This window comes from Rhipicephalus sanguineus, chromosome 8 (genome assembly GCF_013339695.2).
Source record: "Rhipicephalus sanguineus isolate Rsan-2018 chromosome 8, BIME_Rsan_1.4, whole genome shotgun sequence".
Classification (NCBI taxonomy): Eukaryota; Metazoa; Arthropoda; class Arachnida; order Ixodida; family Ixodidae; genus Rhipicephalus; species Rhipicephalus sanguineus.
In genome coordinates this window covers 144,869,629-144,890,759 of record NC_051183.1, presented here as the reverse complement: position 1 = coordinate 144,890,759, position 21,131 = coordinate 144,869,629, and the positions used below count along the sequence as shown (strand labels likewise).

General features: G+C 46.5%; 1 protein-coding gene and 1 long non-coding RNA gene across 6 annotated transcripts in view; one reads left to right on the top strand and one right to left on the bottom strand.

Annotated features, from left to right (window-relative positions):
• The window catches only part of LOC119402378 (uncharacterized), a 31,777-nt gene extending 24,123 nt beyond the window's left edge, over nt 1-7,654 (bottom strand). For both annotated transcript variants that reach the window (XR_007417242.1, XR_005185778.2), the window contains exon 1: nt 7,604-7,654. This is a non-coding gene — a long non-coding RNA (uncharacterized LOC119402378). The remainder of the gene's footprint in view (nt 1-7,603) is intronic.
• The window catches only part of LOC119402377 (arginine and glutamate-rich protein 1-B), a 115,380-nt gene that overhangs the window by 47,175 nt on the left and 47,074 nt on the right, over nt 1-21,131 (top strand). For 2 of the 4 annotated variants that reach the window (XR_005185777.2, XM_037669509.2), the window contains exon 1: nt 19,692-20,652. The exons of 1 other annotated variant lie outside the window; for it this stretch is intronic. Coding sequence is in view for 2 of the 3 variants with exons in the window: in XM_037669509.2 (XP_037525437.1) it covers nt 19,772-20,652 (881 nt within the window). In the remaining variant the exon portion in view is untranslated. Of the gene's footprint in view, nt 1-7,961; nt 8,826-19,691; nt 20,653-21,131 lie in introns of those variants that run through there. One more of the 4 variants, XM_037669512.2, reaches the window with a different exon arrangement.

Genomic DNA, 21,131 nt, shown 5'->3' with positions numbered 1-21,131 from the left:
TTGTCTCTGGGACATCGAGCGTGCTTGAGACCCCAGAGCAGCCGACTGCAACATCTAGCGAGCTGTGGCTGCCTACTGCTTGCACTTCCTTCTGCACTGGGACGTTGGCCTGCGCTCACAAGTGACGGTTGCACCGCAGAGGCGTAACGAACCTCACCTCACAAGGCACTAGACTACTGCAGGCTTGTGAGAGTGCATATTTCCTTTATTTTTTTCAGCTGAACTCGCATGACAATGCTACTGCCTATATATTAGTTGTACTACTGACCCATTCTCAACAGCTTTCCTCCGGTCATGTTAAACTAGATCATCACACGGATGAGGGTTACATGTGATGAGATTTAACAGTGTTTAGGATCTACGAACCAAACTGGCAGCAAACATTATTTTTATCACAAATTTTAATATAACTTGTGAAGTATCTAAATCATGCAAATTTCAAAATAAGACAACAAAAAGTTTGGGTTAGCTCATGCTTGGCTAAAGTAGCTGAAGCATTTAACAAGCAGAAAAGATTACGCACAATGACTTAATAGAATATTGGGATTTTCTGGCATTCTTTTGAAATAACACATGTATATTTACTATGATACTGGTTGTAACTTTAAGTTTTCTGAAATATTTCTTGTTGAAATTTGCACTGAAGAGAAGCAGTCTATAATGCTAACCTAAATAAAGAAAGTTTTCATATTGTAAAATGGTCATTGTCATAATATCGTATGTGCACTGCAAGACGAAACCCTCACGCAATGATCTCCAACCCACCCTGTCCTACACGAGCCTGTTACATTTCATGCCTTCCAACTTCTTAATTTCATCGCTTAAGCTAACCCTCTGCCATCCTCGACCCCGCTTCCCATTTCTTGGTATCTTTTCTGACACTTTATCAGACTTTCAGTTATCTGTCCTTCTCATGACATGACCTGGCCAGCTCCATCTTTTTCTCTCAATGATGTTTTTTTGCTAGAAAGCTGTGTAAAACATGCTTCATTGCGGAAGAGGATAGACCACAGTGCCAGGCCACTAGTGGACCATAATTATAAGTTACATGCGCAGGCCAGGTAGACGGTCACGTGAAGCTATGACAGGCTACCGATATGCGATAATGCAGAGAATTAATGCAGTGATTGTGCAAGCAGACCGAGCGAGAAAGATACCAGGAGATGATCAGCGCTGTCTGTCACATAAACCATGAAATAACGAAAGCAACCGCCGCCGCCTCTGGCACGTAACAGCATTACGGACTGCCACATTCGTTGTTCTTGTGTGTATGGGTGCGGCATGCAGCCTCGTAAATGTGATAGCGTTAGAGCGCAAGCTCGAAGAAAAATTCATCATAGTCAAAATTAGAAGGAAATCACCGCTTTTTTACTCTTTAAAACTTCTTTAAATTGGGTTTGGTGGCCAAATTAGTTTGTTAAATCGGGAAGAGGTCAACATTGAACCCTATGGGTACATCGGCCGTTGCCTGGAAGATATTGTCACCCAGGTGACGGAAATTGCAGTAGAGGAAGAGTGCCCCCTCCTGTTTGCCTTCCTCGACATATCTCAGGCTTACGACAGCATTGAGCAGGCCACACTGCGACAGATATTGCAGGCGCTTGATGTGTCAGAGAGGAGTGGCGCAACCTGCTGCAGTGCTTATGCGGACACTGAGGCAGTGGTTTCGAGGGGCAACTTGACCACTCGACGAATTAAGGTATCTGAGGGACTTGGGCAGGACTGGCCAATGTCACCGCTGCTCTTTATGCTGTATGTGGCCGGAATGGAGAGGAATCTGTCAAGAGTCTGGACTGGGGTTCAATTTGAGCTACCTTGAGGAGGGTATACAGAGGAGATAGAGGTAGCTGTGGAAGGGTGTTGCGGTCCCAGCTCCGACTTTCCCGGCAGGCACTCGAGGTTTCTCGGCAGGCACTCGAAGCAGGTCGGACAGCCCTGGCGGTGCACAGCTTCATTCCAAATGAGGCAGTGCAGGGCGACCTTGGGTGGTCAAAGATTAGGGAGGCAGTCACCCAGACTGGCGTACGAGAGGTGCCTCAGCAGCCTGACAGATGGCCGTTGGGCCCGGGAGGTGTACAAGTACGTACACCTCTTGTTGGCACGGATGAAATGGGTCGCCCGAACCTGTTGGCTGTCGGAGTGGTACAGGGTGGAAGCAATCTGGCTGACGGCCCCCCTCCAGTGCTACATAAGGAAAAAGGTGCAGGAGTCGGTTAGAGGGGTGGAGACCGAGAGATGGAGGGAGTCAGGCCATATGAAGAGGGCCCTAGCATTGTATCGAGAGGCAAAGAGCGATATTGCCAAGGAGGTGTTTTAGGACAACTCCAGAGGCAGTGGACTGCTGTGCGAAGCTCCAAGTGGTGTGTTTAGGATGTGGTCGCTGCGAGCCAGGTTCACTGTCAAGCTGGACAAAACATGCCCCTTGTGCCAGGATGCAGAAGAGACACTCCGGCACATCGTGCTAGAGTGTACTGGCCTGCACCCAGTGGTACCTCGTGCTCAGGACTCCCGACACCTAACAGCAAAACGCGCCTGGCATGACAAACACGACAACAGCGCGCTGTCAGGGGCTCTCGAATTTTGTGGAACAGCGAACCGCCCAGCTGGCAAGCTGTGTAGGTGCAGAAGTGGCAGCTCGAGCACTGGTGAAAAAGACAGGTCAAGCAAACACAAACGCCGCGGCGGTAACGACAGTTGTGATGCACCGAGGGTGCATTCGAAAGGACTCATATTTCTCTCTTTTCCCCTTTTTCCTTCCACTTTTAAAAATTTCTTCTAAACTTAACCTTCCCTCCTTCCTTTCTTTTTCTTTCGCCTGATCTGGCTTAGCCCGTTGATCTCCCGCTTCTGAAGGAAGAGGCAGCAGACGTCATTATCATCATCATGCTGGGGAATGGAAATTGGTTCGTTAGATTTGGAACTTCGTAAAATCTAGTTTTGCAAGATCGAGTTTTAACAGTAATTGATTATTTGTAAAACATTGTGGGGGCCAGATGCCTAGTATGGAAAGTTTTAAGGAATTTTGTTCAATGTTACGAGAGCTTTATCATAGTGACTATGTTAACAAATGAGGTTGTTTATAATAGAAAGGAGCAGAGAAATGTAGCTTGGGACTATTTAATATTTCAAACACTGCACCAACATACACTGAAAACTTGGAACGTTTACTGATTGCTAAGCATGCACACACGTGCCCATCTGACAGTGAACTAAACGTCGTGTCCTTTCGCTAAAAAAAAAATGTACAGGAAAATCTCCAACTTCCTATACGCAAAACGACATTGCACTCCTTCAAGAACGAAAAGTCCTTGAATTTCCCTTGTGATACTTAATTTTGCATCAAGGTTCTGTTTAGTGTCGCAGAAGTCTGTTGCCAGACTGAGAAGGGCGAAGCGGCTCGTGGGTTACGTGCGCCCCAGTGACGCGGGGATACCACGGACTTCTGCGACACCAAACAGAACCCTGCCAATTTTGCAAAAGCAAACGTGTACATGTGCAAGTTTGCAGACGTCCAATTATTCTAGTGAGTTGCCTAGTATGATGCACCTTTTCTGCATAATTTTGATACAATAACTTTGTATATGTAGTAGACTGCTTTTGCTGCATTGTCATGTACTGACGCAACCAGCAACAGGAACAAAAGAGGTAGAGGCCATAAGGCGCACAAAACTGAATGGTTTGAGTTGATATCATCATTCGCGTATAATCATCGACTAGAAGGGATATCGCAGTCACAATTGTTTTTTCCTCTATGTTACTTGGACTAACCGTGCGACTAGTGGAAACAACGCGACATTCATACCAGTGTCACACGGGCACTTTTGATCGCGATCAGGGCTGATACAGATCAGCTGCTGCTACACGGTCACATTAATTGCGATCAGGCCCAATCGGGATCAAGACGATCGCGACCTGCGCATTGCGATCTGGCTGACGTATTCGCCAAACTCGATCCGGATTATGCTGTACTGTGTGGCAGCGACAAATTTGTTGACCGTGATCAAGAAGTACGATCCAGATCGGCCCTCACAGCGATCAAAAGTGTTCGTGTGACACCGGTATTAATCGCTGCTGCACGGTCTAAACTAATGCGGATCGAATACCGTGCAGCCGTCAGTCAAATTGTGACCAGACCGCAATCGGGCCTGATCGCAGGGGCGTAGCCAAGGGGGGGGTTGGGGTGGTTCAAACCCCCCCCGAAATTTTTCAGTTTTGCTTGCGTATATAGGCACGCACACATACAAACGCACGCACGAACATGCATAAAGTATGGTTGAACCCCCCCCGAAAGAAATTTCTGGCTACGCCCCTGCCTGATCGCACTTAAAGGAGTACTGACACGAATTTTAAAAATTTTTGGATTGTAGCTCTAAATAAAAATACTGGTGTCGAGAAACCTAAAACGAGTATTGTGGTGCCTGGGAATGCATCGTATATATTTTAATTACCGCTACCTTAAAAAGACACTTTCAGTTTCGATATCAAGGGGGCGGCTTCTCAGTGATGTTTCATGTCAGTATGACGTCGCGGGATACAGAAACTCGCGACGAACTAGTGGCAAATCCATCATCTGCTCGTGGTGCACATAAACAACGATGAGTCAACTGTCGTCCAGTGACACTGACAGTGATTTCTAAGATTTAGGCTGCATGCAGGACACAGAACTCGCAAACTCGGGGGAACTCTCTTGGCTCGTCAGGATAATGTCCATTGCAGTGGGGCTACATTTAGGCTGCATGCAGGACACAGAACTCGCAAACTCGGGGGAACTGTCTTGGCTCGTCAGGATAATGTCCATTGCAGTGGGGCTGGCTTGTAGATGCTCAGCGACGAAAACTTCAAAGTCAAATTAAAATATTTTATACGTGTTCTCCGACACCGGTGTGTGGACAGCGTTGACACTGCATACCAAGGAAACGGAAAATGTCCCTTTTGCGATGTCTCAAAATCATGTCAGTACTCCTTTAAAAGTGACCACATAGCAGCAAGTGCCCGTGTGACAGCGGTGTTAGCTCTGTCACCAGTACAGCGCGTCAGTGACCACCATCTCATTGAGAACTAACGCCTGCACAAAACAGCCAGCACGCGTGCATGATCACATCGATGCGGGATGTTGGTCATTCAACACTACCGCTTGCACGAAACAGCTAACACTCGCGTATCATCACATTTGCAGGGATTATTGCAATCACACAAACCGCCGCACAACACACACAAAGCGGCCAGCACTTATGGATGATCACATTGATGCGGGATGTTGGTGATCCAACACTGACAACCAACACCCACGTTGCTCACGTATCATCACATTCGCAGGGAATATTCATGGGGACTAAAACGGGTAGGGACGTTCGCGCATTTTAGTCCCTGCAGGCCGCGCACAGGGACTCGTATTAGTTCGCACCGTGATTCGCCGCGGCGCTGCAGTCACCGGCTGCATGCACCCTAACGGATGAGGATAGACCAATTAGCCCAGTGGCTCCACTGGGACAACGAGAGTGGGAAAGGGCAGAGACGAGGGTTCCTCATAGCACATCAACAGGCCCTGACGGCATCCAAATTATGCTAATAAAGAAATTAGGTCCTAACTCAAGCAAACATCAAGAGAAGCAGCGAGCAAAGGAATAATAAATGGTGAAGCCCCCCATGGTTGGAAACTAAGCCGGATGAGCATGATCTATAAAGGAAAGGGGGACAAAGCTGATATAAACAACTACCGTCCTATAACAGTGACATCAGTAGTTTACAGGCTGGTGATGTAGATCGTAAAGGAAAGACTACAGACATGGGCGGAGAATGAGGGGGTGCTGGGGGAACCACAAAATGGGTTCCGTAAACAAAGAAGGTTGGAGGATAATCTGTTCTCATTGACGCAGTGTAGTGAAATAGTGGAAAAATAACACAGGCCCCTGTGGCTGGCATTTCTAGATATCAAGGGAGCTTACGATAGTGTGATTCAAGAAGACTTGTGGGGAATACCGGACACACTAGATGTGGAAGATGGAATAACTAATCTTTTAAAGGACATCTATAAAAGTAACAAGGTAGTTATAAAATGGGAAAAACAGGTATCCGAACCTATAGAGATACAACGCGGGCTTGTCCCTTGTCACCTCTGTTATTTATGCTGTATCTACAACGATTAGAAGCTAAATTTGAGGGGAGTAGACTCGGCTTCAGCCTCTCTTTTGCCAAGCAAGGGAAACACGTTGAACAGTCATTACCGGCATTGATGTATGCAGATGATATAGTATTAATGGCCGACAACAAGGAAGATCTGCAGGGATTGATAGACATCTGCGGTAATGAGGGAGATCTGTAGGGAAAAATCGGCGGTAATGACATCTGCGGTAATGAGGGAGATCAGTAGGGAAAAATCGGCAATCATGATTCTTAATGATAATGAAGGCAATGAGCATAAGATACAGGAAGTCACGCTGGAGATAGTGGATAAGTACAAATATCTGGGCGTATGGATAAACAACGGGGCTGAGTACCTAAGGAAGCATGAAAGATACGTAATGACTAAGGGCAACAGGAATGCAGCTGTAATCAAAAATAGGGCACTGTGGAACTACAATAGGTATGACGTGTGAGAGGGATTTGGAAAAGGGTAATGGTCCCAGGTTTGACGTTCGGCAGTGCGGTCTTGTGCATGAGATCAGAGGTTCAAGCAAGATTGGAAATTAAACAACGTGGCATTGATAGGCTTGCTTTGGGAGCACACGGGAATACCTCAAATCGGGGTAAAGGGTGACATGGTATGGACATCGTTCGAGGGCAAGGAAGCTAGCAGCAAGATAGAATTTGAGGAGCGATTGAGAAAAATGGGAGAGGAGCGTTGGGCTTGGAAAGTTTTAGCTACTTGTACATGAAGAATGTTGATACTAAATGGAGGAAGCGAACTCGAAAATTGTCAAGCAAGTATTTAGACAACAGCAGATTACCAAGCCAAAAGAAAACATCGGTTAAGAAGAAGGTGAAGGAAACAGAGAGGGACATGTGGAAAATAGGGATGCTTACGAAATCATCACTGCAGACCTACCGAACTTTTAAGCAGGAAATTGCAAAAGAAAAGATCTACGATAATTCTCGGGGTAGTTCTCTGCTGTTTGAGGCCAGGACGGGAGTATTGCAGACCAAGACGTACCGAGCCAAATACGAAGGCGCAGACACGTTATGTAGTGCGTGTGGAGAGGAGGAGAAAACAGCTGAACATTTGACAATGTTCTGTAAAGGGCTTCACCCTACAGTCCAAGATAATGGCGCGGAATTTTTCAAAGCATTCGGGTTTAGTGACAGTGAAGGCAAAATAGACTTTAAACGAGTAGAAATAACCAGGAGGAGCAGGGGCGTAGCCAGGGGGGGGGGGGGGGTTGGGGGTTCAACCCCCCCCCCCCCCCCCGAAATTTTTCAGTTTTGCTTGCCTGCATATACACGCGCACATACAAACACACGCACGAATATACATAAAGTATGGCTCAACCCCTCCCCCGAAAAAAAATTTCTGGCTACGCCCCTGAGGAGGAGGCTAACTAATTGGTGGCTACCATCAAGGCACGAGTGAAATGTAATCCTTCAATACATAGTGATAGTACTTAACTTTATGGCTAGGTGGCGTGAGCCGCCGCCCGATCTAAAAGGCACAGCCGAATACTTCCATCCATCCATCGAAAGGGTGAGGCCATAAATCCAAATCCAAATCCAACGTTTAGAGAGATTGTAAAGGCGCTGACGGCGCCTCTCATTTCTGCGATTTTACTGCGCTGACGGGTCCCGTCACTTTTGCGATATCACTATCACGACCGCTACATAAAAAAAAGCAGGTTTGTTTTATGTAGCGGCCGTGTCACTACGCTGACGGGCCCCGTCACCGTAGTCTCTGCTTTACAGTGACGGGGCCCGTCACTATAGTCGCCTTGCTATTATGACGGGCGCCGTCACTATTACGATTTACACTATGCTGACGGGCCTCGCCCACCACGCCCGCGGTATCACAAAATCTCCGAAACTGCAGAACTCGTCGCCCTATTGTGGTCGCTGCACTTTCTGCGTCGTGTGGACATGGGGCGGCGGCGTGTCGTGAGAACACCGTCGGAGGAGCGCGAGTTCCAGCTTAGACGCAAGGAAATGAGGCGGGCCCGCATACGTAACCTGACCGAGGAACAACGTGCCATCGTGCGTTCTATGAACGCCGCAGCGCAACGCCGCAGGCGCGAAGACGCCGCTCTTCGGGAACGCGAGAAAGAGGCAAGACGGAGACTCCGAGCGGACCCCGAAATTCGGCAGCTCGAAGCGGCGAAACATCGTGAACGGCGTAGGGACTTACAAGTGCGCCTACGAGAGGCTCAGGCGAGATGGAGGCGCAGTCAGAACCCAGAAATTCGGCAGCTTGAAGCGGCGAGACGTCGCGCCCGCCGTGAAGATTTGGCTGTGCGCCTACGAGAGGCAGAGGACAGACGGAGGCGCCGTCAAAACCAGCGAGAGGCCATGGGCGGTGTACACTGTGAAGAGGAGGCATCGCAGGCACAAGAGGCGGACTGGCAGTCGCGGCTGAGGCAACGAACGCAACTTTCCAAAGGACAGAATGAGTGTTGTGACGTTTGCTTTTGTCCGGCCTTCGAAGAAGAACTTTCGCCCATTGACACCGCTTACGTGTCTTTGCTTGCCGTCGAATTTCCGAACGAAGACGTCGACTCCTTCGTGCTGTGCTCCTTGTGTCACGCCGCAGTTAGAGCGGGTGCAACTCCTGCGCTTCTTGGGAGCAACATCTACGCACATCCCGCTAATACCACAGGCTTATGTGAAGCTCACATCCTATGCAGGTAAGAGGGAGCGCCACGATTGTTTCAAATGTTTTCACAGGTCTGACCTGACCATCATGTGAACAGGTGCTTTCGACAGCTCACGCTTGTCAGCTGAGTTGATCATATCGCTAACAAACCCGGAACAGTGCAGATATCGTTTGTTAATCGGCTCATTACCTTTCGAGCTGTGCCAGCTGTTAATTCACCAATGATATTGTACTTCGCGTACTCTCTCAAATCTCAGGAGTCGCAGCTTCTGCGAAACAAGGCATTGTCCGTTCTCGCAGCAGACGTGATAGCTTCTCAATATAGTACTGACACAAAATTTTGAAGGAGGGGGTTAGATTTGTGCAGACACACATATGCATCATAGTTGAAATCAAGAAGAAGAAATGGATATGGGCCGGGCACGTAGCACGTCGGCAGGATAACCGGTGGTCATTAAGGGTAACTGGCTGGATTCCAAATGATGGCAAACACGTGAGGGGGAGATAGAAAATTAGGTGTGTCGATGAGATTAAGAAGTTTGTAGTAGGTATAACGTGGCAGCAGAAAGCACAGGACCGGGTTGATTGGCGGAACATGGGAGAGGCCTTTGCCCTGCAGTGGGTGTAGACAGGCAGATGATGATGATGATGACATGCATCATCTACACAAATTTCAAAGGCTAACAAAGCCTAGAGCATATTTAAAATGAGTTTGGAAGCATGTGTCGCGCAACTGCACGTGAAATGCACCACCTCACTACATCGACACCAAATTGTTTGGAATGTAAACAACTACCCGCATCATGAGTTTCTGTTGGCTGCCATGCTCCTTGCCAGCATTCTCTCCTAGCAGAGCTTTTCAACGGAGAGAGGGTTCAGCTCCTTTATGGACTTGCACGGGAGTACAAAGGCTCTGCAGTGCATTTTTGGGGGGTTTCACACATATTTACAACATCCAAGAGGGGATTATAACAGTTCCCAGGGGACCTGCATTTAAAAGACTTGTCAGTACGATGCTGATGTGTACGCGTTTTTGTTATAATAATAGCTGGGGTTTTACGTCCCGAAACCACGATATGATTATGAGGGACGCCGTAGTGGAGGGCTCAGGAAATTTCTACCATCTGGCATTCTTTAACGTGCACTGACATTGCACAGTACATGGGCCTCTACCATTTCGCCTCCACCAAAATGTGACGACCGCAGCCGGGATCGAAGCCGCGACATTTGGGTCAGCAGCTGAGCACAGTAACCACTGATCCACTGTGGCGGACCATGCAGTTTTGTGTACTTGCGTAGTCACGTATGTTTACATGAAAACTTCACCGGGTCCTGCCTCTCTCAGCACTCCCTGAAACCGAAACTGCAACTGGGCGCTATTAATACGTCTTCGAATAACTAACCATCGCGTGCTCGAGCAAACAAGGTTTCCAGCTGTGATGAGTGGGTCGTTAGCTACTTATTGCAACAGAAAAAACAAGATGAAAGATTGTTGCATCAAGATTCCTTGAACCACATTATTCCTGGAAGCCACCAACCGTTGGCTGCCTAAATTGATGTCGTGAACTGTTGGTAGAATATGTTTTTACCATTCTCAAGGCACCTTTGAGAGCATCACCTTCAAGCTTTTCAAGGCAGTGAGCTTTGCCCTGTTGAAATAGACATCTTGGTTGCTGTGTTGAAGGCTTTATGGATGAGAGTAACACAACGTTCAGCTAGTCAGTAAAGATTCATTGTGCAAGAATGTTAGGCATGCAAACACGGATAGAAGAGTAGAGAAGACTGCACAAACCCCGACTGTCGGCTGAACGGTCGCACTGCTGTGGAATAGAAGGTAGACTCCAATTCTTATATGCACATGCGCATGTATGTTTGTGCTACCTGTTGAGAGGGCTCATGAACCACTTCTCTAAGTTGTCATCGAATGACCTCAGTACTGCAGTTTATTGCCTCACGAATTGATTGTCGTGAAAATTTCTCAAATTCGTCAAGAACGAGCGGACTTACAGGAGTTTCTTGCGCGCTTTAGACGCTTTATCTCGTCTCGACGAGCACGCTGGCAGCTACATAGGGAAGGTTGGCACGAGGGAAGTTATATATGTGTGTGTCATCTCCTTGAGTGTGCATGATGAAACACAATCGCTCTCTCCCGTTGTGATTCCTGCATGCGATTCATGGTGCAAGCATGGCTCTCTGTGTGATGTTGGACTATGGAGCACAGCGCCAGCAGGTAGCAAGAAGTGCATCTTATGAAATGCCGCTATTCATTTATGCCAGCCGTTGGCTAATAGCATGCTACCCGCTGTTCAACATCAAACAGCAGGTGCCGGCAGCTCCAAAGTGAGTGAGGACGGAACTCTGTAAGAAAAAGGGGCGCCAGAGAAAATGGCAACTTCGCGTTGTGCTTGTAAGCTCTCCTTTCCAGACACAACGGCAAGATTCAGCTGAAATGTTCATACCAGTATCTGCTATCCGCAAGATATGTTTTCTAACCAAGCCCGAGGGGTGGTTCATGACCCTTTTAATCATGCACACGTGGAGGTCTACACAAGGGATAACTGCTCAGGCATTTTATTTCTGTGTAAATTAATCGAAGGCTGGTTCGCGCATGTGATTCCGCTATCACTATGCCAGGTCTGAACCATTAGGTGCGTTTCTTCTCTTCTGTCTGCGTGACGGTGCACATTCATCTAATGTTGGTGTGCATTTACAACACTCTTGACAACGTAAAGAAAGATTAGATGGCGAGCCTCCGGTTAACAACTCCTTATGCTCTGTCAGCCTCTGATTAACATGGTGCCCACCTTCCTTATGTGGAAGCGGCCGCAGATAGAAGGGAACTCGGTATAGCACAGCAGTACAGCAACCTGTATGTTTGTTGGTGTGTTCTACGAAACAAATGTGTGCCTGACTTTCGTTGCTGCCTGTTGCTTCATTCTCTGCACGGCAGTGCATGTGTTGCCTAGCTTATTGGTAATCATAAAAATGCTAATGCTGCATCTGCTTCCCACTTTCTTCAGGCTGTGCCATCAGGAATGGATGCATGAAATGCCTACGACACACATTTTGTTACTGTTGCTTTCTGCAACCATAGTGCAGAACTGAACAAGCTCATCTCAAAGTGTGTGTAAATTCAGTTTTGTGACTCAAAAAGTCATTCCATGGTGAATTCAGCAGTCTTGCATCTGGTAGTACCTGAGAGCTTCTTATGTTTTGCTTGGTTGCTTCTCAACGTGCTATTTAGCTACCTCTATGGTTCTACTATATCTTTTGCACAGTTGCACAAAAGCTTGCAGCACTAAACTTTGCCACAGGTAGCTGATGGTAGACTCGGCATGGCCAGTGGGGGAGAAGAGACCACTGATGTATCTTTTGCACAGTTGAAGAAAAGTTTGCAGCACTAAACTTTTTCACAGGTAGCTGATGGTTTGCAGCACTAAACTTTTTCACAGGTAGCTGATGGTAGACTCGGCATTACCAGTGGGAGAGAAGAGACCACTGATGTCACTGTGCTAACAACACATGCTGGTTTTTATGCGGTGCTGTCAGTGCAGTTGGGCCTGTACAAACACCAACCGTCATTTCTTAGTCCTTGCGGTATGTGGCTTGACAAACAAAGCCTGGCATTGTACTGTCATGCTTTGTAAAATAAACCTAAAATAAACCTGGAAGCTTCTGCTCAATCATCACGCTGCCCTGATTGTGTGGCAGATTAAAACCAATGTTGCTACCTTCTAGCGCTTTTTCCATATTCACCATGTACAGCATGAATAACAGCGGGGACAAAAAACATCCGTCTCAGCCCCTTGCTAATCTCAACATTCTCTTTGCTACTCATTCCTTCCCATTCTATGCAAACTGTATTTTCTCAGTATATCTCCCTCAAAAGCTGTATGCAGTCCTCGCCTATGCCTACTTCTTTCAATATATCCCAAAAAATTTCCTGATTAACATTGTCATACGCCCCAGTGATGTCTAGAAAAGCCACGTTAGAGGCTTTTTTTCTATTTTAGATATTTCTGTGTACTGAGTAACAACAAATAAGGCTATCACCTAATTGCCTGCCGATTTGAAATCCATTCTGGAGTTCTCCCAAAATATAATGTTCTGCACACGATTCTATTTTTAATTTTGCTGCCTGCATCGCCAACCTGTATAGTACCGATTAATGGTTAGTGGTCTATACGAGCGAATGTTATCCTTTTCTCCCTTGCCTTTATAGATGAAGTTGATTCTACTTTTTCTCCGACTGTCCGGTATTTGCCTGTCCTGTAAGCATTGTTCCACGGCTTTCAACAGTGCATCTTTAGTGTTATGTCCGAGTTTGTTAATGAGGCTGACGGGAACCCCATCTAAACCCGGGGCAGTGCGCATTGAAGATTTTCCTTGAGCCTTCTTCCAGTTGAAATTCTCAAGCACTAGCTTTTCTTCAGTTGTGCTCTCATTCATACTTACCAGGGAAATCCCCTGGACGATCTTTTTAAGCGAATTAGCTGTTACCTTCCGGATGTAATGCAGTGCTTCATACCCTTCTCATTGATTTCCTCCGTTATCGACAATATATTGTTGCATTGTGACAGACTTCCTACCTATTTTTTAATCGGCAAACAGCACAATAAAAACGAAGACGAAGCATAGGAACAAACAACACATTACACGAAGCACTGTCTATCAATTGAAATTTATTCTGGTGAAAAACTTGTATAAATACTTACGTAGGAGCACCTCATCATAAACAAAGTACAAACAAACCAAGCAATAGTACACAGAAACAAAACATGGTAATGGGATGGTCATCATGACATGATGCTCCGTGTGCGTGGCGTAAGCGGATTCATCGTGACAGCTTAGCCGAGAGATGAAATTTCTTTGTCAGATAATAAAATTGATGGCGTACTGGCACATTTTTCTTTTAACATTGCAATATATGCGCCTCAATAATTTCTCTCGTCCTTTGATTACAGCTCTTTGCTAGCACGCCACATTTTTCAAATTCAGGACGACAGCCACACTGCTTGCAATGTACGCCTAGATGAGCACTAACGACTCTGGTTACGTTGTAGTTGTGCTCAGGAAGCCTGTCATTTAAACATTGGCCAGTCTGGCCTATGTAGCTGTTTTTGCATGACAAGGGTGATGCGGTAGACGACGTTCCCAACACAAGACATGAATGGCGACTTGTCTTGCTTGCTACATGCGAGACCTTCCTTGGGAGGGTTATTGACGCGGTCACACAGCTTGGACGGCTTATTTGGCGCACTCAAAGCAACTCTGACATTAACCCGCTGGCCAATCCACTTCAAATTATGTGACACTTTTTGTAAGTACGAAAGAAGGAAGGTAATTATTGAGGGCTCGCATCTTTGTTTGACACAACCTTAATGAAAACCAGCAGATAATGAAGCCAAGGAAAGTATACGGGACATTAATTGTACTGTTTTAAGTGTTTTGTAACAATTGTGATATAGATGCGACACATCTATGTGTTTACACCTATATTCACACATGTTCACATCTCTATTACAATTGTTACTACAGTGAACTCTCACTTGTACGAACGTCGGTTTAACAAATATTTCAGAGTAACGAACTTTTAGAAAATCCCCGGCGGTTTTCCTGTGCATTCTATGCAAAAATCTTTCGATTAAACGAATTTCAGAATAGTAAATATTTCAGTTGAACGAACTTGATCGGTGAGTCCGGGCTCATTTTTAAAATAAATGGAACGAAGTTTTGCGCTCTGCAGCACTGGCGTAGCCGATGCGCGCCGTCCCCAAATCGCCCATCCATCAGCGTCGGTGCAGCATTGCGTGTGCAGAGCTGCATCTCCCGTACGGGAGACGAAAACGCGCTACGTCAGTTCCTTTGTTTTTTTTCGTCTCATTGATATTGTCCGGCCATCTTTGTTTCGGGCAACAACAGCGCAGTTTGTACACCGTGTGCCCACTTTTGTATGAGTTCGACCAAACAGAAGCAGTTGTTTCTATAAGACAAGCTCAAAATCTTTCAGTGTCTGGACCAGGGGCGTAGCCAAGGTGGGGGGTTGAACCCCTAAATTTTTAATTTGGCTTGCGTATATATACATGCATACATACAAGCACACGCACGAACGTACATAAAGTGTGGTGGAACCCCCCCCCCCCTAAATTTTCAATTTGGCTGGCATATATATATATATATACATGCACACATACAAATGCATGCTCGGACATACATAAAGTATGGTTGACACCCTCCCCCCTCCCGAAAATGAATTTCTGGCTACGGTCTGGACATACTAGCTGTGCCAGAAGCAGTGCACAAAAACGTATGCTCCCTGAACAGCTGCCTCTTATTGCACTTTAAGGGCGCCAGTCCAAATGAACATTACAGAATTCTTTTCAAAATAAATATCATTTCACACTTCTGAGTCGATATCTGCTGTACCCAATGCTGTTCCATAATATAGTGAATACAGTACAATTAACGTCCCCTATAACTTCCTTGGCTTCATTATCTACTAGTTTTCATTAAGTTTTAACAAGACTCCTTGTTGGCCTAGTTGGTACTTGCTTAGTGACATATTTTAGCCGCGAAAGAGCACATACACAAAGCAAAAACACAAAACAACAGGACGGGCGGCACTTCCAACTGAATTAGACGGAGCTCAAAGCCAGAAATAAATATACAACATACAGACATGCGCAGTCTCAACACAACCTTAGGCTATCCAGCTATCAAACAATCTCTTTTCCGATCCATACAGCGTCACCGACGTATCACTGATACACCTTTCTCCTTTCTTTCTTATGTAATAGGCTTCCATCAACCCTCGTGCAGTTTGATACTTGCTTCTGCCTATAATCTTGATCTCTTTAAAACGTGGTTGACACTTGCAGGTTTCGCAATGCATAGGCAAATGTGCCACGCCGTCCTTCATTAAATTTAGTTCATGCTCCCTGGCTCGTTCATTAAAGGGGTCGTAAAATGTTTTCCGAAAATTGTCAACTACATGTACATTCGGAATCCTGGCCATCCATTCTATATTATACCACGACTCGTTTCATCGTCCGGGTTCATTTAATAGCTGTAAAAGCACAATTACGATTCCCGGTCCCCTCAACTATACAGCTGATGTCACTTTAAGTCAGCCAATGAAAAGTATCTGTCGTCGACAAAACATGGCGACGCAGCGATGTTTGCTGAGCCATAGTTGGCCAAGGTTCGTAGCATCATACTGTAGCATCATACGCAGTAAAGTCGTCACCATAACGCCTTTAAGATTTTAAGACGCGCACAGTTGGCATAGCGAGGACTAGGTCACCCAAAAGACGCTGTAAAACACAACTTAACGCAACCAGAAAGAAGAAACTGGGACGCTGCACCAAGCGAGTGAAGGCAAGAATACACATGCGACGGAGCCCTGATGTACTTGAAAGCGGAAGCAAGCAGATCACTTGCTGTATGTGCAGTGTGCACAGTATATAACTCAGAGCGCAGAAGTCGCTCTGTTATTTGCTTTTTTTTCTAGGTTTCTATAAATTTAATATTTTAGAGCAAATCAAAGCTAACGCAGTGTTTACAGCTTCCCTTACCGTGACGCCACGATAAGAGAAGTTAGTGCCTAAGGCGGCCGGTAGTTCCGCACAGTCATTTGGGAGCTCAATTAAACTGCAATTTCAAACGGGCGTCATTAATTACAGACAGTATATTGTGCCGAAATATTTCGGAATCGGCATGTCTAATCCTTGTTGAAGCAGACAAAATTACAACTGGGCAGCTTCATTTTCTTTTCACGACCCCTTTAATACAGCGCCCGGTCTGCCCGATGTAGGAGTCGTTTCATTAAGGTTTATGTAAGTATGGTAATACAGTGGATCTGTGAACTTGCCCTTGCCTAACGTTAGTGTTACATCCACATTCAGTGGACTTACAAAAGTTCATTTCTTTCAAAATCTTTTGTGCAACAGAAGCCAGCACGTGATATGGGTAACCAGCTCCTGTCAATCTAGTCGCCTGGGCTTGAACGCTATCACACTTACAGTGCACGCTCGATATTTTGAGCGCATTAGACATGCACAACTTGGCGATTCCTCTTTTTGTCAACTTTCAATGGGCACTCTGAAGTGACGAGATGGGTTTCTTGCTACTTGTTTCAGAACACCAACAGACGCCCTCAGAACTCCATTTCAAGCGTAGGTCCAGAAACCGAATTGAATTGTCAACTGGCATTTCGCAGGTTAAATTGAGGGGTTTTGCTCAAGATCTGAAAATATATACTACACTAGAAGCGGATTTCTCAATAGAGCCTATGTCACAATCTAGACACACAAGAAAATCGTCAACAAAATGGAACACTTTTGAAACAGGAATTGGCGATGCTTGAAGCTTTGTGCTCAACACCTAGCCAGGAAGATGTCGCTAAGTATTGGCGCTATACAACACCCTATACTAATTCCTTGCTTTTGTAGATAGGTACGCCCTTCTCAAGATACGAAAAATGTGACGTGTTAGCAAGGAGCTGCAATCAAATGACGAGAGAAATTATCGAGGCGCATAATGTTGCAATGTTAGAAGAAAAATGTGTCAGTACACCATCAAGTTTATTATCTGACAAAGAAATTTCATGTCTCTTGGCTAAGTTGTCATGAGTGATCTGCTTACACTGCACACGCAGCATCATGTGATGATGACCACCCTATTACCATTTTTGTTTCTCTGTACTTTTTCTTGGTTTGTTTGTATTCTGTTTGTGACGAGGTGCTCCTACGTATGTATTTATATACGTTTTTTCACCATCAGCACTTCGTGTAGTGTGTTCTTCGTTCCTATGCTTCGTCTTCATTTTTACCGCGCTGTTTCCTGATTCAAAAATGTTCACCAAACTAGCCAACAAGTTCACCTTATTAGACTTCCTACCTAGCACTTTGATGTCGCTCCAAAATGCTCTAGGTGCAGCTTTCTTTCTGTCTTGAGTCTCTGTCACCAACGTTCATTTCACCTTGAATTTTTGCTTCGAACAGTATCTGTACAGTGGATATTTTGTTGACTTTGTCCTACGGCAACTTCACCTTTTTTGCCCGTCTATGCTCCAGTGATGCTTCATGTCTCTTCTCGATCGCTTCCTGGATTTCCTTGTTCCACCATTTTGGCTTGCTCTTTCCTTATTTCTTTCGTCATTACATGTAACAGCTCGCTATATCCCCAGTCTCTGCCTTGCATTTGGTCTGCTTCTTCCTCGACTCTTGCGGCTATATTTATTTGTTTGTTATTTAAATACGAGCTGCCAAACTTTGATTTTATGCTCTCATTTCCAGTTTTATATCCCATTTGTAATGTTATGCGTTATGATCGCTACCCAAGCTGTTCATCTCTTCCTCGTCTATTCTCATTTCTCTCAGTTTGTCATAATTTCCTTCTGTCATGAAACAATAATCAATGTTCGATTGGCTGTTTTCGACTTCCCACGTGATCTGCTCATCACACTTAGGCCCCGTCAGGGGCGTAGCCAAGCATTAGTGTGCCTTCTCTTGCCCTACATGATAGTGAGGTTAGGTTTTTGGATAGCATGGTATCTTAACTTTTCTGGTGTTGGAGAGTACACGTGGTCTGCGTGAGGCTCTTTATTGTTCAAGATGTCAGCTGACCTGCCGTTTCATTGGTTTTGTGTGTCACATGGGTGTGAAGGTTGAAGTGTCCTTTTTTCGTTCATATCTTCTAATAAATATTCAGTTGCGAGTCAGCGCTGTGGTTTGTCTCCTCTTCTCTTGTGTCCACGTCGTCGTTGCGCTAAGTTAAACATGTTCAAGTAGCCAAGGGCGCATCATCACATGATGCTGCGTGTGCATGGCGTGTTGGGGGGGTTCAAACCCCTCCCGAAATTTTTCAATTTTGCTTGCGTATATATACACGCACACATACAAGCTCACGCACGAACATACATAAAGTATGGTTGAACCTACCCGGAAAAAAATTTCTAGCTACGCCCCTGGGCCCCGTGTTAACTATCTTAAGACGGTGGTGGCAGATTTCCCTCTAGATATCATTGTGAGAAACTCTACGGTTGATACACAGGTGTACAACAGCGTGTACTATACGAGTGCACGCTGTTTCAAATTGCTTTTCGTGGTACTTATCAAGTATGAGCATGCTTTTTAAATACTGCTACTTTTTTGACGATGAGAACGTTTATATGGCAGCTTAGCCACCATTTCATAGTCGGTTTACAAAAGAATCAACTGCCGCAACACTGGTGAAATATTTGGACCTTGGGTGATCACTATTTTTTTTTCCGTTTTGTCGATTACGGGAATGAAATATAATGAAACCGTGGGTGAACAAAGTGAAGAAACAATACTGAGCAAAAGTAAATGTACGCATTCATCTCGTTAGTTGTACAACACGTACGTATAATTTTATAGCGTATGTATCGACATTCTTGCATGTTCATGGTAAACAACTAATTAGGAAAAGCCTCGCCTTTACCAAAAGCGGCCTTCATGCCTTTCTTACGCACACGCGTCACCGGGAACCACTGTGCACTGTCATTGCTGCTTTTACTCTATCAGTGCCCTTTTGGCTAATTTTCCCTTTTTAAGAGTGCACGCCCGCGCCAACATCTCGACTGAATGGGAGCAGACGACCGCAGAGGTGCTGCGTGGTTGGGGTGACTAGTAGCGCCAAAGCCATGGCGGGAAGGCCCCTAGCGGCAGAAAGAAGAGCCAACATACGCGCGCTGGGCAGGTCAGGAGTATAGTAGGTCGTGGTTGTCACATGGCGGCGCCCCTGCTGTCACCGGTGTCACCGCCTGTTTTCTGCCAGCTCTCCATCTGGACTCTAGAGTTCGTTACTACTAAAGCCCCTCCATCGCGTCTACTGAGGGGCTTTAGTTACTACGTTACTCAACGGCCGCGTCCCCGCTACCCGCATTATCACAAAATCTCCGAAGTTGACGTTGTCGCGCTGTTGTGGTCGCTGCACTTGCTTCGTCGTGTGGACATGGTGCACCCGCGTATCGTGAGAACACCGTCGGAAGAGCGCCAGTACCGCAAGGAAGCGAGGCTGGTCCGCATACGCAAACAGACCGAGGAACAACGGGCCATCGCGCGTTCGAAGCACGCCGCATTGCAACGCCGCAGGCGCCAGGACGCCGCTCTTCGGGAACGCGAGAAAGAGGCGCGACGGCGACGCCGAGCGCGTACAGCCAACGTACAGCGCGCGCTCGGCCAGCGTACGTGTGGTTCGGGCTTAATTGCGCAGGTGGAAGCGGACAAACGTCGTGCTAGTCGTGCGAAGCGTGGAGACCGTGGAGACGAGGTGGTGCGTCAGCGAAAGGCCGAGGCGAAGCGGCGACGTCGACAGGACCCCGAAATTCGGCAGCTTGAAGCGGCCAAACGGCGTGCAAGGCGTCAAGACGAGGTGGTGCGTCAGCGAGAGGCCGAGGCGAAGCGACGACGTCGACAGAACCCCGAAATTCGGCAGCTTGAGGCGGCGAAACGTCGCGCCCGCCGCGAAGATTTGGCTGTGCGCCTACGAGAGGCAGAGGACGGACGGAGGCGCCGTCAAAACCAGCGAGAGGCCAAAGAGGAGGCATCGCAGGCACAAGAGGCGGACTGGCAGTCGCGGCTGAGGCAACGAACGCAACTTTCCAAAGGACAGAATGAGTGTTGTGACGCTTGCTTTTGTCCGGCCTTCGAAGAACAACTTTCGCCCATTGACACCACTTACGTGTCTTTGCTTGCCGTCGAATTTCCGAACGAAGACGTCGACTCCTTCGTGCTGTGCTCCTTGTGTCACGCCGCACTGAGAGCTCGTCTACGCAACATCTACGCACATCCCGTTAATGCCACAGGCTTATGTGTAGATCACTTTCTGTGCAGGTAAGAGGGAGCGCCACGGTTATTTCAAATGTTTTCACAGGCCTGACCTGACCATCACGTGGACTGATGCATGCGACAGCGCCACACTTGTCGGCATAGTAGCACTAACCAAGTTGATCACATCTGGAACAAACGGGCACCAGTTAAAATATCATTTGTTAATCGGCCCATTATCGTTCGAGCTTTGCCAGCTGTTAATTCACCAATGATATTGTATTTCGTGTACTGTCTCAAATCTCGGGAGTCACGATTACAGTGATGCAAGGCATCGTCTTTTCTCGCAGCGGACGTGAGAATTTCTAAAAGGAGTACCGACACAAAATTTTCACGGCGAGACAACCTGTGGGATAGATTTGCGTCACGCATCGTCTGCGGAATATCAACAGCTAAGATAACCTAGAACATATTACAATCAACTTTAAAGTATGCGTAGCACAACTGCTCGTAAAACAGACCACCTCTTGGCATCAGCACCAACT